General features: G+C 34.7%; 1 protein-coding gene across 3 annotated transcripts in view; it reads left to right on the plus strand.

Annotated features, from left to right (window-relative positions):
• Positions 1-20,496, plus strand: part of KCNT2 (potassium sodium-activated channel subfamily T member 2) — a gene marked incomplete at its 5' end in the record, with an annotated part of 138,847 nt that overhangs the window by 57,104 nt on the left and 61,247 nt on the right. For all 3 annotated transcript variants that reach the window (XM_080623137.1, XM_080623138.1, XM_080623139.1), the window contains 3 exons: positions 15,605-15,785; positions 17,950-18,114; positions 19,711-19,847. In XM_080623137.1, coding sequence (XP_080479263.1) covers positions 15,605-15,785; positions 17,950-18,114; positions 19,711-19,847 — 483 coding nt within the window. The remainder of the gene's footprint in view (positions 1-15,604; positions 15,786-17,949; positions 18,115-19,710; positions 19,848-20,496) is intronic.

The following is a 20,496-nucleotide window of genomic DNA, read 5'->3' on the forward strand; positions in this document are numbered from 1 at the left end:
TTTTAAGTTCAAGAGTTCTTAAAAACTTTGGGTAAGTGCTGCTTAAAGAACATAGGATAAGGACTCATGCTACTGAAAAACTGGTTAGTTGTGAAAGGCAGAACAGAAATCATGTCTATTATAGGGAGAGCAGAAGTATTAAAGCCCAATCAGAAGCCTTTTTGGCGACCCATCAAACATGGTTTCTATGGAAACCTAGATAATTATACAGTGATTTTCATGCTATTTTAGTTATTAATTTGGTAATGACATGATATTTCCTTTGTTAATCTTTTTAGATGTTTCTACATAGTTATTTCTAAAATAATTAGGTCAGCATCTTTCCCATACTACATGCAGGGAAATCTTTGTGCAGCTGATGTAATAGAACATTTAAAACTAGACACTGGCACAAAAGAAATTAATAATAATTTGAATAGCCTGTTTACTGTGGTCCATGGAACAAAATCATAAAGGTTAGAGAGTTCAATCTAAATTATCTTGTAAGTGTGAGATACACATTTGTAGTCATCTTGTCATCTTCTAAAAATTAAAAATAATCAAAGACTAAATGTTAGCTCAGAAAGCTGCCCCTCTCAGAGCCTCATTAAAATGGAGTGTCAGCAACAGATTATTTATAAGCAAATCCTCCTAGTTTTTCAATATGCATAGAAAAAATAAATTAAGGAAGTAAACACGATTGAGAGATTTCTGTTGTCTTACTGCACCTTGGAAGATGAGTCAGGGCTTCAGGTACTAGTGGTCTTTCCAAGTTACAATCGGACCTGTCCTGATTTTCGATCACCGGTTGCAGATCATTTATTAACCTGAAAATCAGTAGTTCCAAACTGAATTTAGATAAAGATTGGCAAAGTTAAATTTTAATAAATTAGAAAGACAAATAAACTTACCCATATTTTTTGTTCTCTATTGTACCACACAATATTTTAATATTTGTATGGTATGTAACTACATTCTAGGTCATTTTTTTCTGCAGTAGAAGGTACTGAAAATTCAGTAATCAGAATATGCATATTTAACTTAAGTGCATAAATAGATTCAAAACCAAACTCCTTCTCAAGAAGGAAATAGAATGTCTCTCAGGTTCTTTCACAATGTTTTCCACAGTAAGTATCTCTCAGATACCAAATGCTGCTAATATCCACAGTAATCTTGACAACTTTTCATTAAAGATGCATTGAGAATATTCAGGATACACAATATTTTGCAAAATATTATGCACTATAAAAATGCCATTGGGAGAACAATTTTTCAGCTTTTATAATCATAACATCTTGTAATACAGTAAAAATATTATCAAATACCATAACAAGCAAAGGGTGTTCTGGCAGCAAAGATAAATTACCAGTATGAAAGGAGGAAAAAAAGTAAATCATTTTGAGTCCTATAACATTTGGATTGTTAGAAACACAATTCTAAAAGACTGCATCTCCATAGCATCCTTTCTTTAGCAATCATAGTTTGAATTTTGTAGAACATAAATAAACTCAAGCTATTGCTACACGTGTAAAACAACTCACAAAATTCCTCAATGTTAATCTAAATTCCTCAAAGTTAATCCCATCCTTGTTTTGCAGGAACACAGCATAAGATAGAATTGCCTACAAAAAATATGTAAATTCTTAGTAAATTAAGATCAAATTAGCAAAGCCTGCTTTAATTTTCTCTATCATGTTTCTGTACATAGGAACAGAATTGGGGCCATAACATATAATTCTGTAATTGTCTTGTGAACTCCATGATATAATAAAGGGGGGGTTTGTGAAAATCTAGAAATGATTATCTAAAGAGCAAGGACGTAAAGAATGTCAAAGAGAAATAGAATACCGTATTCTGTTACGTTAAAAAAAAACAAACCCTAAAACTTACCATGTTTTAATATGTGCAACAGGTATTTGAGATATGTATGTCTTCAAAAGCATCAGCACATGAAAAACATCTACAGAAATAAAAGAAATAGCTTTTGGGAATTGAGACATAGGGAGCTATGGAGGTAAACTCAACAGGCATGCAAAGACATGCAAATTATTAGGATGTGGGCTCTCTAGTAAGTTTTCCATTGCACACATACATCTGCTGCTGAATCACAGGCTTTAAGTAGGTATCTTGTGTGAAAATGTAAATGTTACTTATGCAAATTATGCATGTTACCTTCACAACAGATCTGGAACACAACCAGTCTTCAGGTTGTGAAATACTGTATCATCATACTGGTAAAAGAAATCTTAGGTTTTGATTTGGTTTTGAGAGGACTTCAATAAAAGCAGTTAAAGTTCCTTTAAAGGGGCAATTTTATATATGAAGTGTTAAACCCCTCTGTTTTCCATCTCTTTCATTACAGGAAGGCATTATGTTTCACATGCTTTGTTTTACCTTTGCAGTAAAAAGAAAACCCTGGTACTCACATGTTACCTTTGAAAATGCTATATCATTTTGGACAGTAACACAGAAGCAGATAGAATGCCATGTGTAACAACGGATGACTGATTATGTTGAGGATATTTCTTCACCGTTTAAAATTCAATGCCTGGCAGCAAACCATCATCACTCACAATTCCTGGCTCCAAAATGAAGTTGTCGTTAACATGCAGACTTCTAAAAGTCTTTCATTGACTGATTCATTAGGCTGACAAACTGTTTATTTTACTAAAATTTCATGTTTATGGTAATTGCTGACACATTTAACTATATTATTAGAAGCCATCAGTTATTCTGGTTCCCTAATGAGCAGCAACTCATACTGATTTGTGATCAACATGACTCTTCAGTCATTTGTTCACTTTCATTGTTGGTTTCATATTCCAACTGTATTTTAAGGGTGTGAAGTTTAGCAAAGTTCATACCTGAAAACAAAAAGTGAAGAGTTACAAAAAGATGTTGATACAATTTTGACCATACCAGCAGAAATTGGCATCAGCCACCAGGAATTACTCACTCACACTTTGTTTGTATTGGACATAACTTTACAGAATATTGAAGACATCTCAGAGGCTTTGGCAGAGTTAGGCATGTGATATGAGATGATCTGAAAAGAAGATGGATTTTAGTGCATTTACAATGGATTTTAAAAGAAAAAATTCTCATTTTTCTCTTCTGTACACTTGCTATTCCACTAGAACTCACTGTAGTGTTTAGACAGATGTTTTTCAAACAGGTGAAGACTAGAGGCTCAGTCATCGAAACGCAGTATCACATATGAGTGCTAAACAAATACATGTAAAAGTTTAACGTCCATGGATTCCTCTAACTCACCTGTTTGTGATATTCTTTTCATTAGCAATAGAGGCCCCATGCCGGAGCTGTCACATGCCAAAATCACTTACTGAGCTTAAATAAAGAAAGTAGAAAATTAAATGTATGATTCATTATGAAAATGTTACCTGTAAACTCAATCTCTGATAATTGCTTGTGGACTCCCACAAAAGTCTTTACCAAAACATACAGGTACAACTATTTAATAGTCACAACCATTAAATGTCAACTTGATGTCAAAGAGTGTTAAAGATTAATCTCGGTGTCTGAGCCTTAATAAATTTGTATTTCTAGCACTGTTAGCAGGTACTGCTTTCCATTCTCCCTCTCCCCTGCAAAGTAGAAATCTGTACATAAAGACCCTTTAGAGTATAATCCAAATAAGCAGCACTTCCATTAATGGGTTCTGTATTTCCATTGGCAATTAAAGCCTTCTTCTAAAATAGGTTAAAAATAGTAATTTATATTGGTTTTTTGTTATCTCTCAACCTCAGTGAAATATCTAGCCGTATACTTATAAAATAACTCAAATTAAGCTTAAAGTTGAATAAATGCTGCTATTCTTTGAAAAAAAACACAAAACCTGGGGGTTTTTATGCTTATGTAAGTTCTGAATTTTGGCAATATAAATGAGAAATTATATATACTGTATATTACAGTGGAGGGCCTGAGTCACAGCAATAAGAAAAAAGAAATTAGTATTCATTTAGTAAGCATTTAAGTAGAAACCATGGGTGGGATTTGCAGACTGAAAACTTAACAACAGGCTTGAAACCAAATTTTCAGTTCCTTTGGGCACAGAATACTGTTGTAATTACATTCTACAGCAAAGCAGTATGTTTACTAATATATTATAAAAGGAGTATAATGAGGTTGAAAAGGGATGAGGCTATTTAAAGCTGTCCAATACAGAATGGTCTCCTGTAACTGCATGCATTTTTCTGCTTTGCTTAGCTCTACTGCAGCTTCCATACAGTCCTTTGGATCTTGTACTACTCTTTTCAGCAAATTTGTACTCATCATGAGTCTACAGATAGCGTTCTAAACAAACAGAGGCTGGACATCAGTGTAGTTGTCTTGAGACTGCCCATACAGCCACTCATTTAACCAGCTTGACAGACACTACCCTTGTAAAGCAGCAACAGAGTGTATGCTTCCATTTTGCTCACTGGCTGTTTGGACAATCTTTCTCTTTCTTGAGAGAATACGGAACGTAGCAGCTAAATTGACATACTAATAGAAATGCACACTTACAGGATTTACTTCTGCTGCCCAAATCCAGCAAACCCCACTGGCAACCTGCAGAGGTATCTGTGTAATTACTGGTCAGAATTTTTCACCACTGTTGCTGAGACTGCCGTCATCCTCCCATTTAATAATCAGTCCATTCCTTGTCACTATCCCTCACAATCTCAAGAGTACTCCATAAAAATAAGGAACATGATGACAGTACCCCAAGACTGAGAGGAATCTAAGAAATAAAATAGTTTCTGATGTTCACAAGGATGTTACAGCTTTGACAGTAACTAGTGGCATTTATTCTTTTCTGTATAGGTGATTGGCAGAGGTACCAACACTGACAACACCTATGCAGCATATGAAAAGTTTAAATGATGCTGTATTTGTGCATATAGCAACAGCAATATTGAAGGGTAACACTCATAATAATAACAGAGAAAAGACCATTGATGAACCAAAGATTTCACAGTGCAGCTTGAAACGCAAGAAGTGTACACCACTGTCCCAAAGTGATCTGACTACAGCCTTAAACACTTTTTACCTTACCTTAAACACTTTTTCTAAATTTAAGTTTTCCGGAAGCGAAAACAATAGGAAGTTTCCCATTACCTAAACTTCTCACCCATAAAGGTGTTTTATCCAACATCCAGAGATTCAGAAACCAGATATGTCCATCTAGCTTGTGACTTGGAGAACAAACCTGTCTGCTTCATTTTATAAACAAAAGGGGGTTACAATATTTTGAAACAGCACAACTTTATCATTTCAATAATATGCAGTGTTATTTTCACTGATACTTTCAATATTATTAAAAATCCCAGAGAATATGCTTATATTCAGCATCTTGAACAGTTATATAAAATATCATCTTTAGTTCAGAAAAAGACGAACATCTACTTAAGAAGTAAATAACAATGCAGTAATAAAATCCAAAAGGGAACAGATTACATACTCATTTAAGTTGTCAGAAAGCTTATGCATTCACTGATCTATAAATATTCATCTGCAGAATAAACTCCTTGTTGTAAGTGTAAACATTGTGCAATAGAAGGAGTAAAACAGATTTCTATCTCTGTGTTCCTACATAATCGTAGCATTGCACAGTGGTCTTCATTTGGGCTTCTCAAAACGTTCATGTAAGTCCATCATGTTCCATCTGTCTCCTCTTCATATCTGCAAACCTCTCTTCTTTGTTCTCAGAAAGATTATCTAAAGCACAACAAGCAGCTGCCATAGGAAACAGATAATTCTAATCAGTTTCTAGCCTACATGTCTGTGTCTTCTATTTATTCACCCTTTAGTCTTTAAAATGCATATTCTATTGTTTTTCTCAAGAATGCTTTTTCTCCCTTTTGGGTGCCTAATAAAAGAATCCATCAGCTCAGTAAACACATAAAAAGCTGTTCCTAGTAAATTATATGCTGAGACTAGTTTTTCTTGCTTTGGTTATACATCACATACTGGTACATGGAATAAACCTACAAGCCAGACTTGCAGGACCTGGAATGAAAAGGGTAGAAATTGTGAGGTGGCCTCAGAGCCACCTTCAAGGTGGCTTCAAGGGGACCTCAGAGCCTACATTCTGGATCAGAAAAGGTCAGCTTTCTGATATCGGTCTTTGTTTTCCATGCCTTCTAATGATGAAGACTGTCATCATTATCATTATACTGTGGAATCCTCTTAGATAATTGATGATGAAAACAATTGTGAATTAAAATTTCTGGGAAAAACATAGGCTTAATGCACACAGTGAGGACTGGCTGTGACAGCATATTAAAAGATTGCGAGTAAGATATAAATAAGGGAAGCAGAAATCAGTTTCTTCAGTGTCTACAAGTAAAACTCACTTCTGACAGGGCTTAGGTATAACTGCAACAGAACATATACTTTATGGAAATTTAAGCTGGAAAGAAAAATTTTACCTGTGTGCTTTCCAAATGGCAGGACCTTTCATGCCTATGGGGAACAAGCAGTAAATGCTATGAATCAAGTTTTAGATGACTGTAACCTGCATTTACTATTGGTCTGAGTTTCACAGCAGGATAAGCACTGTAGGAAAGACCATTCTTCCTGCATATTACTTACCTGTAAATTTCTGAGAAATTAGTTTTTGTTTAAAGTGCTATTAACAAGAAAATTTTGCAACTGGAGGAAGGTAATTTGGCATGTTCTGAAGCAGTTGTTTTAATAGCAGCAATGAAAGAACAGCAAAAAAGAGTTGCGCTCAAGATGCAAACAAATGAGAGGCTGTCAAAGAGATGTAAAAAAGGATGGAAGTGTAAGGAAAATTCATGATGAATACCCTTGAGAATCAGATGAAAAAGCAAAATCTGATAAGGAGTGAATTTTCACCACCAGAACTGAAGGAAAACTAGGAGGAAAATTCCAAAACCCTATTCCACAAAAAACCTGTCCTAAAAGGAAGGAACTAGGAAAAGGAAAGTTGTCAGGTTTTGAGAATAATATGAATCAAAATTAATATTAACAATAAAATTAAATCCATTTATCTTTAAAATGTGATATAACTTGAGTTAGATTAAAAACAAACAAAATCATTTTATCAGTAGCTTATGCTACACTGTAACACTGTAATGGTTGTAAGGTTATGAATCATCTAAGACTGATTCTGTCTTGAGTGTCTGTAAAAATGTACTGAATCAATTCTTTCCTAAACATTTATTTAATTCCATGGTCTATCAAAAATGTGGCAAACTAGATATGTTGCAGACAAAGTATCTGAATAGACTGAAGCTAAGGTGTTTTACCACCAAAGATGCACGAAGAAGCTACTCAAACCTAATAAGATGCCATAAGGGAATAGTGACATTTAGGATTTTCCAGGTATTGAAAGATACTACACATTTCAGTGTGGTTTTGAAACACTCTTACTGTAGGCAGCTTTGGTACAGAATACATGTAAACATTAGAGTACTGCAAGGACAGGAACTGCAAGCTTGTTTACAACAAATAAATGTTTGTAATGAGACTGAAGTGTACCTAGGCTAGGATAGACATATTGCTGATTCATGCTCCTTCAGAGAAAATGTGTGCTCTTGGACCGCAACTAACGTGTGCTTACTGGTTTATTATTACAAGGTCTTTTAATGCAGGCAAAGTATTTCAGGGGAGAATCTTTCCATTCTGGTTTTGTTTATTCTTTCATTAAAAATCTATTACTTCTCTAAGTACAGCAGGACACTAAATTAGAGGAGCTTTTTGCCTAATCCAGTATGGATGTTGGCCATTTTTGGGTCCTTTTAGAAAATTTATCCATGCAACTTGAGATTTTTTATTTGCTTGGTTGGTTGGTTGGTTTTGGGGGCTTTTTTTCTTTTACAAAGTTGATTATTAAAATCCAAGTTTAGCATGTTTAAAATCTGTCAAGTGGATAATTGAACAACTCAGACAGCGGTAGTGGTATAATACCAGGCTTTGGAAATTGAATAAAATTTTCCATGAGTGTCCTGGTTTTGGTCAGTTTGTTTTCAAGTTACCTCAAAACAAACTTAGGCTCAGACAGTCCTAGAGGCAGTTTGCAGTTTTTAGGTTTTCTTCATTTTTAGTTAAAGTTAATAGAAGTCCTTATATTTATGGTAACAGGGTAACTGTGGACTGCATTCTGTCACTAGGAAATGAAATATATGTATACTTGGTCATAATCAATACCTGTGTCTCCAGTTCCTATCCTGATTCTACATGCTGGATGAGTTGCTTCTTATACACATTTAACAAATATTCAGATAATGAATCTTTCAGTCATTAATTCAGCTTGATCAAGGGAGTATGGCTGCTTTGCATAACAACTGTTACACCCTTAAGAGTGTTTCAAATTACTGCAAGAAACACAAAGCACGATGTTCCAAAACATATCGGGTGTATTAAATTAGAAGCACACATTTGAATTTTCCAGCACAACACATAAAACTATTAATAGCTTAGTTATTCTTCCTGAGAAATTATAAATATGTAATATTACCTAATTCTGTAATGCCCAGTATGTGAAGAGCATCTGGTGGTATTTCCAGAATAGTTACTGACTTCCTGTGTGAGCAGTCCAGTACCTCAGACTCCAGAAGGCTCTCAGCTGCAACAGTGTTGATGCACTGAAGCTGGAAGGCCAAGATTTACTTTGTATACCATCAAAGTTCTGGGGGCAGACTGAAAGGAGACAAAAACACAGGTGTTTTTTTGAACATACAGATTGATGTGTGCAAAGACTTTTTTATGTAAATACATTGAGCTGAATGCTGCCCACAGTGGGACTCTATTTGGGCAGTCTCAATGACCAGAGTTGTCTTCTTGCAGCTCCACTTCTCATTTCACAAAACACAGCAGCAGGAGTAGAAAGGCTTTCACTCAGTTTCCACAAATATCTATATAGAGTTGGTCATTTCACAATATCCTGTTCTGCTTAACAAGATGTTCTGCAGTTTCTGGAAGTCACATGGCTTACTAGTGGAAGTTTATTTTTATAAGGTGAGCTTTTGCAACCATTAGATACATGTACTGATCTTTGAAGGAAGGAAAATACTTATTTAAGCATTATGGGTAAGCAATAATGGCGTCAACAAGCACCATCAGTTTGGATAAAGATATGATTGGAATACAGGAAAAGGTGACATTTCCAGCTGAAGAGAAATTCAGAATTAATTTCTGACATTGTGGGATTGCTCTGTAGTGAAAGAAGACTATCTGAGCTACTAAATTTTGTCCTCCTCATTCTTTTCACTGTCTTGTATGCAGGTAATTCCTATATCCTGGAACTCAGTTATTCCCACAGCATTAAAGCCTTCTATAAGGAATGAAAGGTGCAAATTGGAACTTCTCATTTTAATTCTTCAATTTGATATATTATACATGATATATTTTGTCATTTTAACATTTTGGAAATTGTATGCTTACCTAAACTAGTAAATTATTTTTTTTTTTATTTTAATGCTATTTATGAAAAAATGCTTTTCTGTTGGTGAATGTTCAGAAAAAAAAAATCCCTAGGTTTCATAAAAGGCCTGAGAAAGCATCGCAGAGCTAGGGAAAACTGAAGCATTTGTTTTTTAGTGACTTCAAAACTGAAGCATTTGTTTTTTAGTGGCTTCAAACCTCAGTTTCCGGGTGTTTGGACAGGACAGACATTTTCTTATTGGTCAGAGTATTTTCTAATTGTTCCTTCACTCCTTTACATGCTGCAGTTTCTTCTCATCCCTTGTTCTTTTTCTTTGCCTATTCTTTATTATTTACACAAGAATTAGAAGTTCTGTTAAAAAACATTTTAACATTCTGTTAAAAAACAAGTTCTGTTAAAAAACATTTTAGGCATTGGGTAAGGTGGTTATCACCATCTTCATGTTTAGTAGAACCAGACTACACAGCTCAGTAGTGTGTCATGGGAAGAAGATAATGACAATTCAGAGGACATACATTATAATTTAGAAATCAACATACAATATTTCCATATGTATCTCATAAAGTGAATGAAAAAACATTTTTGGGTCACTTCAGTTTTATCAGCACAGAGTTTTGTGAAGTGTTAAATCAGCGTTTAATGATTCTGTGTACATTATTTAAGCACTGAGAATTGCTTTCCCAATAATGTCTAATTTTAAAATATAGGACAAATCTGCACCTGACTCTACATTAGTGCCCAAAGGAAGACAGAACATCCCACAGAGACAACTTCCAGTATGAAAAACTGTTTGCCTCTGTACAAAGCTGAGCATTCTCTAACATCACTTTAATTTCATTCTAACATCACTTTAATTTCAAGGACTTAAGACTGGCACCATCTTAATATTAATTTCTTTGGCAAGTAGTGAGCACCTTTTGCCAATTTCAGGAAAAAAGACCATGCATTTATCAGACTTCTAAGAAATATTATATGCCTCCCAATATGAAGAGTAGGAACTGTTCTATAGCCACATTTTGTTTTGGTGTAAAGATTGAGGAATTTAAACCTCTTGAGTGAACTCTCCCAAATCTTCATTTCCTTAAGCAGAGAGTTAAAGCCACTATAGTGGTATAATAGGTCTCACATGCCTGCCCATGTACTTCCTGGAAAGTTAACATGATTGTCTTCTTCAGTGTTTCACTGTATTTGAGTTTTACCCATAGGTATTTACTACAGTTGAGGGACTATCCACAATTTTGCTGAGTGATGGTTCATTCCAATTTTTCTTACAGACAGAAATAAAAACCAAACCTGTGACAGCGGCATCAGAAAAGTTTAAAAACACAAAAAGCAGTTGGCGGTACAAAACCATCAAATCATAATTTAGTCTGTAATTTGTTCTAACATCACCATTCAGTGATAGGATATGTGGAAACTAAAGAGTTTTGGGGTGAGAAACTACCGGGAACACTTAATATATAGGCTTACTATATAGATGCTAACTTCTGTAATATATAAGTGCTGAGCTTATACCACAGAATCTCACTGATCCTGATAAAATTAATCCCCATTGATTTTAACATATTCATTAGCTAGTTCCTGTAGCTAACTACTTAATACACTAAAAAGTAATTACACAAGTTGAAGCTCAAAGTCCAAAGAAAACAATGCTGTTATGCTACCTAATCCTGAAGACACTAAGCAGCTCTACTTTTGGCTTCAGCCTCTGGTGCATTATTGTAGACCTCCAGAGGTTGTACCTCTAAACAGTAGTTTTCTCAAGAAAATCTAAAAATCAGACGTAGTTGGCAAACACAAAAGAAAATACTAACTGGTATAAAATAGATTATAATAAATTGATTATTAAAAAGCATAGTTAATGTACAGTACTTGCAAACTGCTTTCCAAATGGTTCTTATGTCCATTTCTATGACATGTTACACAGCATGGCAAAAATCTGACTTAATCTCAGGGGTTATTATACTCTACAGTACTTTTTTCTGTACCACATGTGGAGGTAGGTTATGAACAGTAGTTAGTTTTGGCACATAAAATATTCAAGCAAATAAAGATTCCTGGAATTCAACTGAAAACTTCCAGTAAAACAAAGATTGCACTCACAAAAGTTCAAATGATACCTAAAGTAAACATGACTAATCTCTAGATATTACATGCTACTGCCTTTACTTTCTGTTTTTCAAGTGCAGTGGTAGTAGAGGATTTAAAAAATCAGACTTCTGTTCTCTATAAGTTTCTAATATATTTTCTGATAATACTTGTGGTTTAGGAGACCCATGGTTTGGATTTCTGTCTATTTTTTTAGGGATACTAAATCTCACTTCTATTGAACCAATTTTGTTTTGTTGTAACTGCTCACTCACATCCACTGTGAAAAACCAACCTTACTGAATTTACAGGAAACAGAATTAGTATAGAAGGTGCCGAACTTGGCTCTGTGTTTTAGTTAGGCTTTTTCTGTGTATTTATTGTTACAGTGGTTTATTTTCTCCATAAAAACAAGTTGTTGTGAACATTGCCTTTGCTGAACAGTACTTTCCTGCTTGAAATTATTATGTTTGTCCAGGAATGACCAAGTAAATTATTGTTTCTTCATGGGATGAAAGAAAAGGAGGAAGCAAACAAGAAGAAGGAGATAAAAATACCACCATATAATATTAAAACAGCCAAAAGAGGAAGTCCAAGTTACTGCATATTTCATTATGTCAGGAAATACGAGAAAACAGACAAGAACATAATGCTGTCTGGTTTGGTACATGCAGTGTTTATGCATTTTTTAAAAAGAATGCTTAACACAATTTGCAAGAGAAAAGAATCTGATACCATTATTCGTATAAAGAATTATGTTGTATTAAAAGACGTCAGTAAATTGTGGGGAATGGAGTAACTAACACATGTGGTATTGGCTTCATGGATGGCTGATAACTTTTCCATTGCATTCTCCATGCAATGTAATCATGTAGCCCAAATAGCTAGGAACATGGTATAGATGCTGAGTAATGCTTATTTAGAGGTATTTGAAATGAGATTGAAGTGTAATAGTCTTGCAGAAGGAGCTAAAGAGGTAATATTTCATTTGGTAATTAGACTCCTATAAAGTTGTCCTTTGCAAGTCAGGATTTTTTGCAGTTTTGTGATCTCTGGTTGTATTAGAAATGAGATAGAGCAGCAAAACACCCAATAAAATTAAGACCTGGTAATCATTCTTTTGTTTTCAGGTTTAGGGCTTCAAGTGCAATTTGGTAGAACTGCAAATGAGCTGCAAGTAATTTTTGAGGAAAGAAATTAATTTGTTCAACAAGTTGTTCAAGAGCTGAATTTCTGCTTCAGCAGTGAGGAAATAGCTCCCATATCTTACTGATTTAAAGACTGTTAAGAAGCTTTGGCTCATGCCCACTGAGTTCAATGAGAAACAGCTTGAATCCACAACATTTTGGATCAGGCACAAAATTATTTTGACAGCTTCAAGGAATAGGAATATATAGGACTATAAGGGAGTACAGTTGATGAAATCCTGATCTCACTAAATTCAGTGGGAATTTTACTGTTCACTTAGAAAAGGCTGAAATGGTTCAGAATATATTAACTTATCTCAGTTAAACTAAAGTATGATTGGGTGGGCTGGCTACAGAAAACTCAGGAGGAAGAATAAAGGAATTATCTCCTTCATCAAGGCTTGAGTTTTCCTACCAGCAAACTATTTTTCTTTTTTTTTTTTTTTAAGGTTTTACAAAAAGATCAAAAAGTGAAGAAATAATTCTCACTCCTTGAAAATTTAAAAAAACTCTATGCTACTAAATTTATTTTACATTTTAATCCATCCTGTCAAATACAAAGGGTAAAATCGACCCTTTTGCATGTACAAATACTAAGTAATTTCACAGGTATCAGCATCAGAAAAAATGCATTCTTACCAATGATATGATCATGCGTTATGCTTCAATACAACCCTTCTGCAGATATTTAACACACTTAGAGTGGTGTAATAGTCCTGTTATGTAAGAGCTATATCAGTAGTTCAGTGCAATTGCTACTTTCCTGCCCCTTGTGACCTTAATTTCTGAAGTCAAGGTTATGTATTTTAGAGATGTACCCGATAAAAGACAGCTGAAGAGAAGAAAATGAACTAAGGTCATCAAGAATAATAACAATGAAGAATTAAAAATCCATCACCATTCTGCTTTTAAAATTACATAGAACTTACATGCATAACAGTATTGAGATAGCTTCTTTTTCCATACTTGGATGCCTCTGCAGTATACTCCATTATTTCAAATAAACACTGGAAAATTAGTTAGCTGGAAAACTTCCTTGTCTGAGACCAAAAGAAAGCTTAATTAGTATAATTCCTTACAGTCCTGCTGTTAATATTTTCAGGGCCAAAAATGTAATTTTTGTAAAAAAAAAAAAAAAAAACAAAAAAAAAACACCACCAAAAAACCCCCAAAAAACCCTCACCAGAACAAAAAAAAAAAGAGAAACACAACAGAACAAAACAAACAAAAGCTAAACAAAAACCCAAAACAAAACAGAACAAAAAAACCCCACCACAACCCTTTCCACCCCCAAAAAAACTCCAAAATCAAAACCCCAAAACCAAACAAATAAACAAAAAACCCCACAAAACACCCCAAACCAAATAACTCCTCACTCCCCCAAACTGGAAACATAGTGAAACTATGGATGATCTAGATTACAACTCCAGTGAAAAATGTAGGACAAATTGGATAGGAATATAAAATTATCACTTCTGACTGAAGTATCTAACTTATGCAAACAACAGGGAAAAACTCCACCCTTTTTAGAACATTTTGAGATGTGTGAAAACTACAAATGCTAGAACTGTGAAAAGGAAACTGGGAATTTGATCCATATGTTCTGGAAATGCCACTGCCTACAGCTAAATTATTTTTGGAGAACAGAAGAGAGAACAGAAGAACAACTGCTCAAGCTGTTATAAACACAGGGTCTCCCTGGTGATGCAAAGATCTCACCATGGAGGGTATTAATGAGTGACTATTACCATCTGGATACCATACATGGAGAAATAATTTTTTGGCATGTTCTAGAATAATTACTAAAGAGCAAGATATTATCTATCAATTATTTCTCTTAATTCTCTGTGGGGAAATCATTCTGCTATGCTATTTAGGGTGGTTCACAAATCTATTTTCTTCATATAAGTGAATATAATTTAAAAGCCTAACCTGATCCAAGTAATTCTACTGCATTAAGGATGGTCATATTTTAAGTTTGGGAAGCTCTTCATTGAAATATTATTATCTTATTTATGAAGTATTTTTAAAATCTGCAACATACGAAATAGCAGTTAGACCTGTAGACAGATTCTGCTACTTCCCAAACCCAAAAGCACATCATGCAGATTACAAGAGAAATAATTAGCAATTAACCTGGGCTACCACTTACTTGTTCACAGGAATGTGTGACTGGAAGAAATGAACTTAAATTAATTCTGTGATCAAAGACAACCAAGCCTTACATTTTTATTCTGTACTTTTAGCAAGCAGAATCTTTGTACCCGTTGGCATCTTCCACTTTCTACTTGAAGGCTGACCCTGGATACTTACTCTTCTAACAATTCAATAGCCTGTCATGCTGACATTCACTTTATTTTAGACAGTCAGTACCTATTTATACCAACATTATCCTTCTAGTATGCAACACATACTCTCGTAACTAGTTCATGCTAGTAACTCTTGCCACAGAAAGAGATAGAAACTAACACAGAGAAGAACAGACTTAAAGAAAGCAGTGTGTATGTTTTCTTGGCCATACCAGCAAGCTCTCCCTAAAAAAGTTAGAAGATGTTTATAAAAAATTCTGAATGGTGGCAACTATATCCCATCTGTTTTGTTCTGGTTTAGAAAGGAATTACATCAATTCATGGTGTTCTGTATACCACCTCTCCCTCACAACAGCCACTAAGCAAAACCTAGCAGCAAATTTGTAGCTATGATATTGAAATAATTAAAAAATTGCTTTCTTTCATTACAAATGACATTTGAGAATTACATTAATAACACTTCTGGTTTGTTACTAATTTTTACTCTTCTTTGGAAAAAATGTCCTTGCTGAGCAATTCATGAGTTCTGAAAATAACTAGTACTCTTCGTATATGATCATCAAAGTTGAACTGACCCTAAGTACAGTTTTTATTTTTCATGTCTTTATTCATTCTTTTCTACATAGTATTTGTGGAATTCAGCATCTGGAACGAGCAGGAAACAGGTTGACTCTCTTTGACTCCCTTTATTTCTGCATAGTGACATTTTCCACTGTGGGCTTTGGGGATGTTACACCCAAGATATGGCCTTCAAAGCTGCTTGTTGTCATTATGATCTGTGTTGCTCTTGTGGTGTTGCCCATACAGGTAAATGTGGATTTATTTTTTTTTCTCTTTAGAATTGTATTTAAAACAAAAGAATAATAACTGAAATAATTTATTGTTACTATTATTATTATTGAACATATAATGTCAGAAAAAATAACTATCTTCTACACCTCCTATTCTGTGTCTTTTTTTTCTTTCCTTTTTCCTTTGTCTGTTCTCCTATAGTATACCTTTCTGCTATAAAACAGAGCACTAATAACAGTTTTCAAGTGCTGGTGAAGCATTTCTGTCATCTACCACAGAGCCCTTCCTTCATCCTAAAATACGGGTTTGCTATTAATGAGGCAATTAAAAAAAACCCAAAACCCCAAAGCAACAGTAGCCAGGACTTTCATTATGAGCATAGCATTTCCTCTGCAGGCTCTCCCTGTTTCTAATCGTGGTTCTCTCCACTTCCTCTCTTACTCTTACAGCTCAGTGCTAACATGAAAAACATCTCATTAAATCTGCAACTCAAGCAAATTGGGTTCACAGCTGTGTATGTCGGTACAACACACACAGAGCCAACAGAACAGTTAGGAATTTTTCATGCCTACTTAAGTTTAGGACTTCCAACAGTTCAACAGGAAAAGGCAGATTTATGAAAATCCAAGTATTTCAAGGAGTCAACCAGTTTCATTAAATTCATACCAGACATTTCCAAGCTCATTAGGTGAGGCTTGGGGACAGAAACCCTGAAATTACATGGGAAGCCCTGCCAAGTTGTTAAATGTTCCACACTTGGTCATCACCCAGACCTTCTGCCACAAAAAAGAGGACGGAGGAGACATTGTGCATGCTTATCAAAGCTTATAGTGGACCTGCCCACCATGAAGCCCCAAATTTTTCCTACACAGCCATGGTTTCCAGACTCTGCTTCTTTGACAGTGAACTAAAGCTCACTATGAGCAGACAACACAGAAGACCTGGGAGATTGGAAGCTCAACCTTTGTGCTTTAATTTTCTTGACATTATTTGAACATTCTAAATATAACTAAATATTTAATGTATGCATATGCAGACATATGCACTAACACAATTACATTCCCACTCAATGGGAATTTAGTAAAATACATATCCTATTGAAAACTAAAATACCCCTTAGGAAATTCGGAATTTCCTAGGAAATATAAATTTCATCTTTCAGGTAGTTCTGATATACACTTCAGGCATAAAAGCTCTGCATTACCAGTAAAAAAACCTGGAATCTATTGCCCTTTCACATAAGTTTACCTATTATTAGCTACTTTATTTTATAGCTTTGTTAGGATAACGGGGCTTTGTATAGTTTGCCATGCGCAGAATATGTGGGAGGCATTCTCTCCTGAGGTTTTGTCCTATGATATTAAATCATTATTCACGATTCAGTCTCCCCATCAGTTGAATGTGGATGAGAAAAATCATCTATCACACATGCATAGTTAAATAGAGCTTAGCATTAAATGCATATTACTTACAATACAATTTGAAATTGTGTTTGTATGTTTTATTACAGATTATTACAATGACACTGACAGAGTATTCCCTTTAAAGGATTCAGGCTAGTAGAACAATGTCTACTATTAGCCTGTATCTGTTGTTCAGCTGGCAATGGCAGTTTTCTGTATTAACAACTGCTGTGTATTTAAGTTATATCTAGATTTATAAGACAAATAAGAGAATATACAGAAGGTCATCTTAAGAACATTTTAAAGTATCTAAGAAGAGTTAGTGGCTAAACTAAGTAAAAGGATGCTTCTATGTGAGTATCTGTATCCAGAGTACACATTTAAGTGGGTAAAAATTTAACTTTTCTTTTGAGGGAAGCATTTATGTCACATGGTGCTGGAAAAAGAGAGTTCAGGGGTATAACCTACATACAAGAATAAGGTACAGCCTTCATTCTTTTCTAAAATCTTGAGATCTACTGTAATCTCATGGTATTTTAATGGATTTACCCCACTTTTGTGTGTGGTAGAGTGGCTGTTCTGCCATGTTTTTTAATCACCCTATTATTCATCTCACCCACTTACTAGAGACCTTTTTACAAAGAAAAAGACATTGTAGGCTAAGAGCAGCTTTTCGTAGAGGCATGAGATGATCAATGCAACATTGTTAAGTCATGGTACAGTTGTACTGCACATCTGCTTCTCTGTATTGCACTGACAATTGGCATCTCTTGCAGTTTGAACAGCTGGCATATTTGTGGATGGAGAGACAAAAGTCCGGTGGTAACTACAGTCGACACAGAGCTCAGACGGAAAAACATGTTGTGCTCTGTGTTAGCTCTCTGAAGATCGACTTACTTATGGATTTCTTAAATGAATTCTATGCTCATCCCAGATTGCAGGTACTTACAGTGAAAAAAAAAAAAAAAAGATGATTAACTCAAACCACTGATTTTCAGGACAGCCTTTTGAAATAGTTTTTAATTTGTAAAACTGAATTTGGGAATAGCTGATTGAATTGGGAATCTATAATTGCAAAAAGAACCTGATACAAAGTATGGAGACATTAATTTTAAATTGAGGTAAATAGACTAAATAAATAGAATTACGGTCTTGTTGAATTATGCCAGTCCTTGTAGAAACAGATATTTCCATGCAAATTCTTTACATTCTACCCCAAAATAGAAAATAAATGAAAACTACTCTAATTATTTTTTCCTGTTGTTTTGGGACTGGATCCAATACTCCTCACAAGTCAAAGCATCTTTTAGTCTTTGCATTTTGTTTTGGTTCTTGTCAGAGGTAGGAAGATCAGATACTTTTGGAATTGTGGAAATTAAGAAATAAATAGATGTATTTTAAAGGACAAAGGCCTTGAAAGATTACACACAAGAGATTTTCTTAGTGTACACATATTCCCTAGCTAATGCAAACCTGTCATATGACTTTTTGTAATCATATAAAAGCTTATTTACATGAGATAGCAGTTTGGTTGCATTACCATTACGTTTGCTACAGACCATTTCTTTCACTAAATCTTCTCTATGTTTTTTATTAAGTTACCTGTGGTACCATGCGTCATTAAATAGTACAACAAAATCACAAAAATACAATTCTCAAATTGCTCAGCAGCAATTTGACAAATCCCAAATCCAAAATATTCCCTAAAATAATTACCTAGTAAGAGGCATAAGCAAACGCACAAAGAAATCCAGTTCTTTATAGATGCAAACACAAATTGAAATCCAAAACTTAGTTAACTATTCTGAAGAATGAGTTAGGCTCTGTGATACACTGGAGACAAAGAAAAGTCCTAATACTACTTATGTAGTGTAAAAAAAGTTACAGACATTTTCTCCACAGCTGAAATGCAAAGGTGAAGGACACAGATAACACAAGGATCCCCTAAGCACTAAGCTTTCTGCAAGTCTGTGTGTGCTAAGGAAGGCTTCTATGACAAGCCTGTCCTAAGCTCTCGGTCTCTCCCCTCACGTTCCATTTTATGTCTCCTTTTAATATGTACACACGTATACTTCAGAGCAACTGTGCTTTTCCTGACAAGGACTGTTTGTTGTACAGGAAATAGAGTTTGGATCTGCCCCTTAATGTAGAGGAAAAAATTTGGGGGAAGACAATTCCATTTTAATCATTGAAAACTTCCTACTTTTTCCAGCTAGAATGACAGAAATATAAACTGTCTCTAAAAAGAAAACCAAATGATGCTCAAATGGAAACAAAAATGTTTCTAAACATTAAACATCTAACATCTAAATGTTAACCACTCTGGAGTCTTCTGTGAGCAGCTGACAACTGTCCAGCCGTTTTTATTAAAGAATCAAATATTTTAAACACATGTATTCAAATAACTATTGTCAATTAAATTTGAGAATTATCAGAAACCCTTTTGACATCCTGGGTCTCTGTCGACTCATTCTCTAGCAACAATAAATAGTAACATAATAAAATAACATGACTATTCCCCCTTATGTTTTTGACAGGACTATTATGTCGTTATTTTGTGTCCTACTGAGATGGATGCTCAGGTCCGAAGGGTATTACAAATCCCAATGTGGTCCCAAAGAGTTATCTATCTGCAAGGCTCAGCACTAAAAGATCAAGACCTGTTGAGAGCTAAGTAGGCAAATATTGACCAATATTGTTTTTTACTTTTGTTTCACTCATACTGTTTGATAAATAATTTTGACAACAAAACAAAAGCTGTGCTAGAAGAAAAGCATGTGTATGTAGAAAGCAAGGCTCTGATATAATTTGTTTTTCTTAATATCTGAAATTTTTCAAGGAACAAATATTTTTAAGCTCTTTAATTTGACAAAATTCTTCCTCACTTTTTTTTTATGGTCTCAGTTTTTAAAGCTATTGAAACGGAGTGCCTGTGATTTCTTCTGAGAAAGCAGCTCAGAAAATTCCAAAGCTGCCAGTAATGATAGAATTTATTTCTCTTCCTTCAGCAAAAACAGTAAATGTGATGGTAGTTGTCTTGACCAGCTGAAGGGGGGAGAAAAGCAAACAAAAATAATTATCACACTTTGAACCCATTGCAGAGTTTTGTTTCCTTCCCACGTTCAGCCTGTTAGTGTAAGCAACTACTCTACTATACCTTCATATACTCTTCTTTCAGGGCCTTCCTCTTACCACATACTTCCACCACTTCTAAAAAATCCTCCCTGGCAGTTAACAGTGAATGACATTAATCAAAACACATCAGTCAAACACAGTTGCTTCCCCCCACATTGCTCAATCACTTGAAGGTGTGAAGGAATTCA

Source organism: Psittacula echo (assembly GCF_963264785.1).
Source record: "Psittacula echo genome assembly, chromosome: 7".
Taxonomy (NCBI): domain Eukaryota; kingdom Metazoa; phylum Chordata; class Aves; order Psittaciformes; family Psittacidae; genus Psittacula; species Psittacula echo.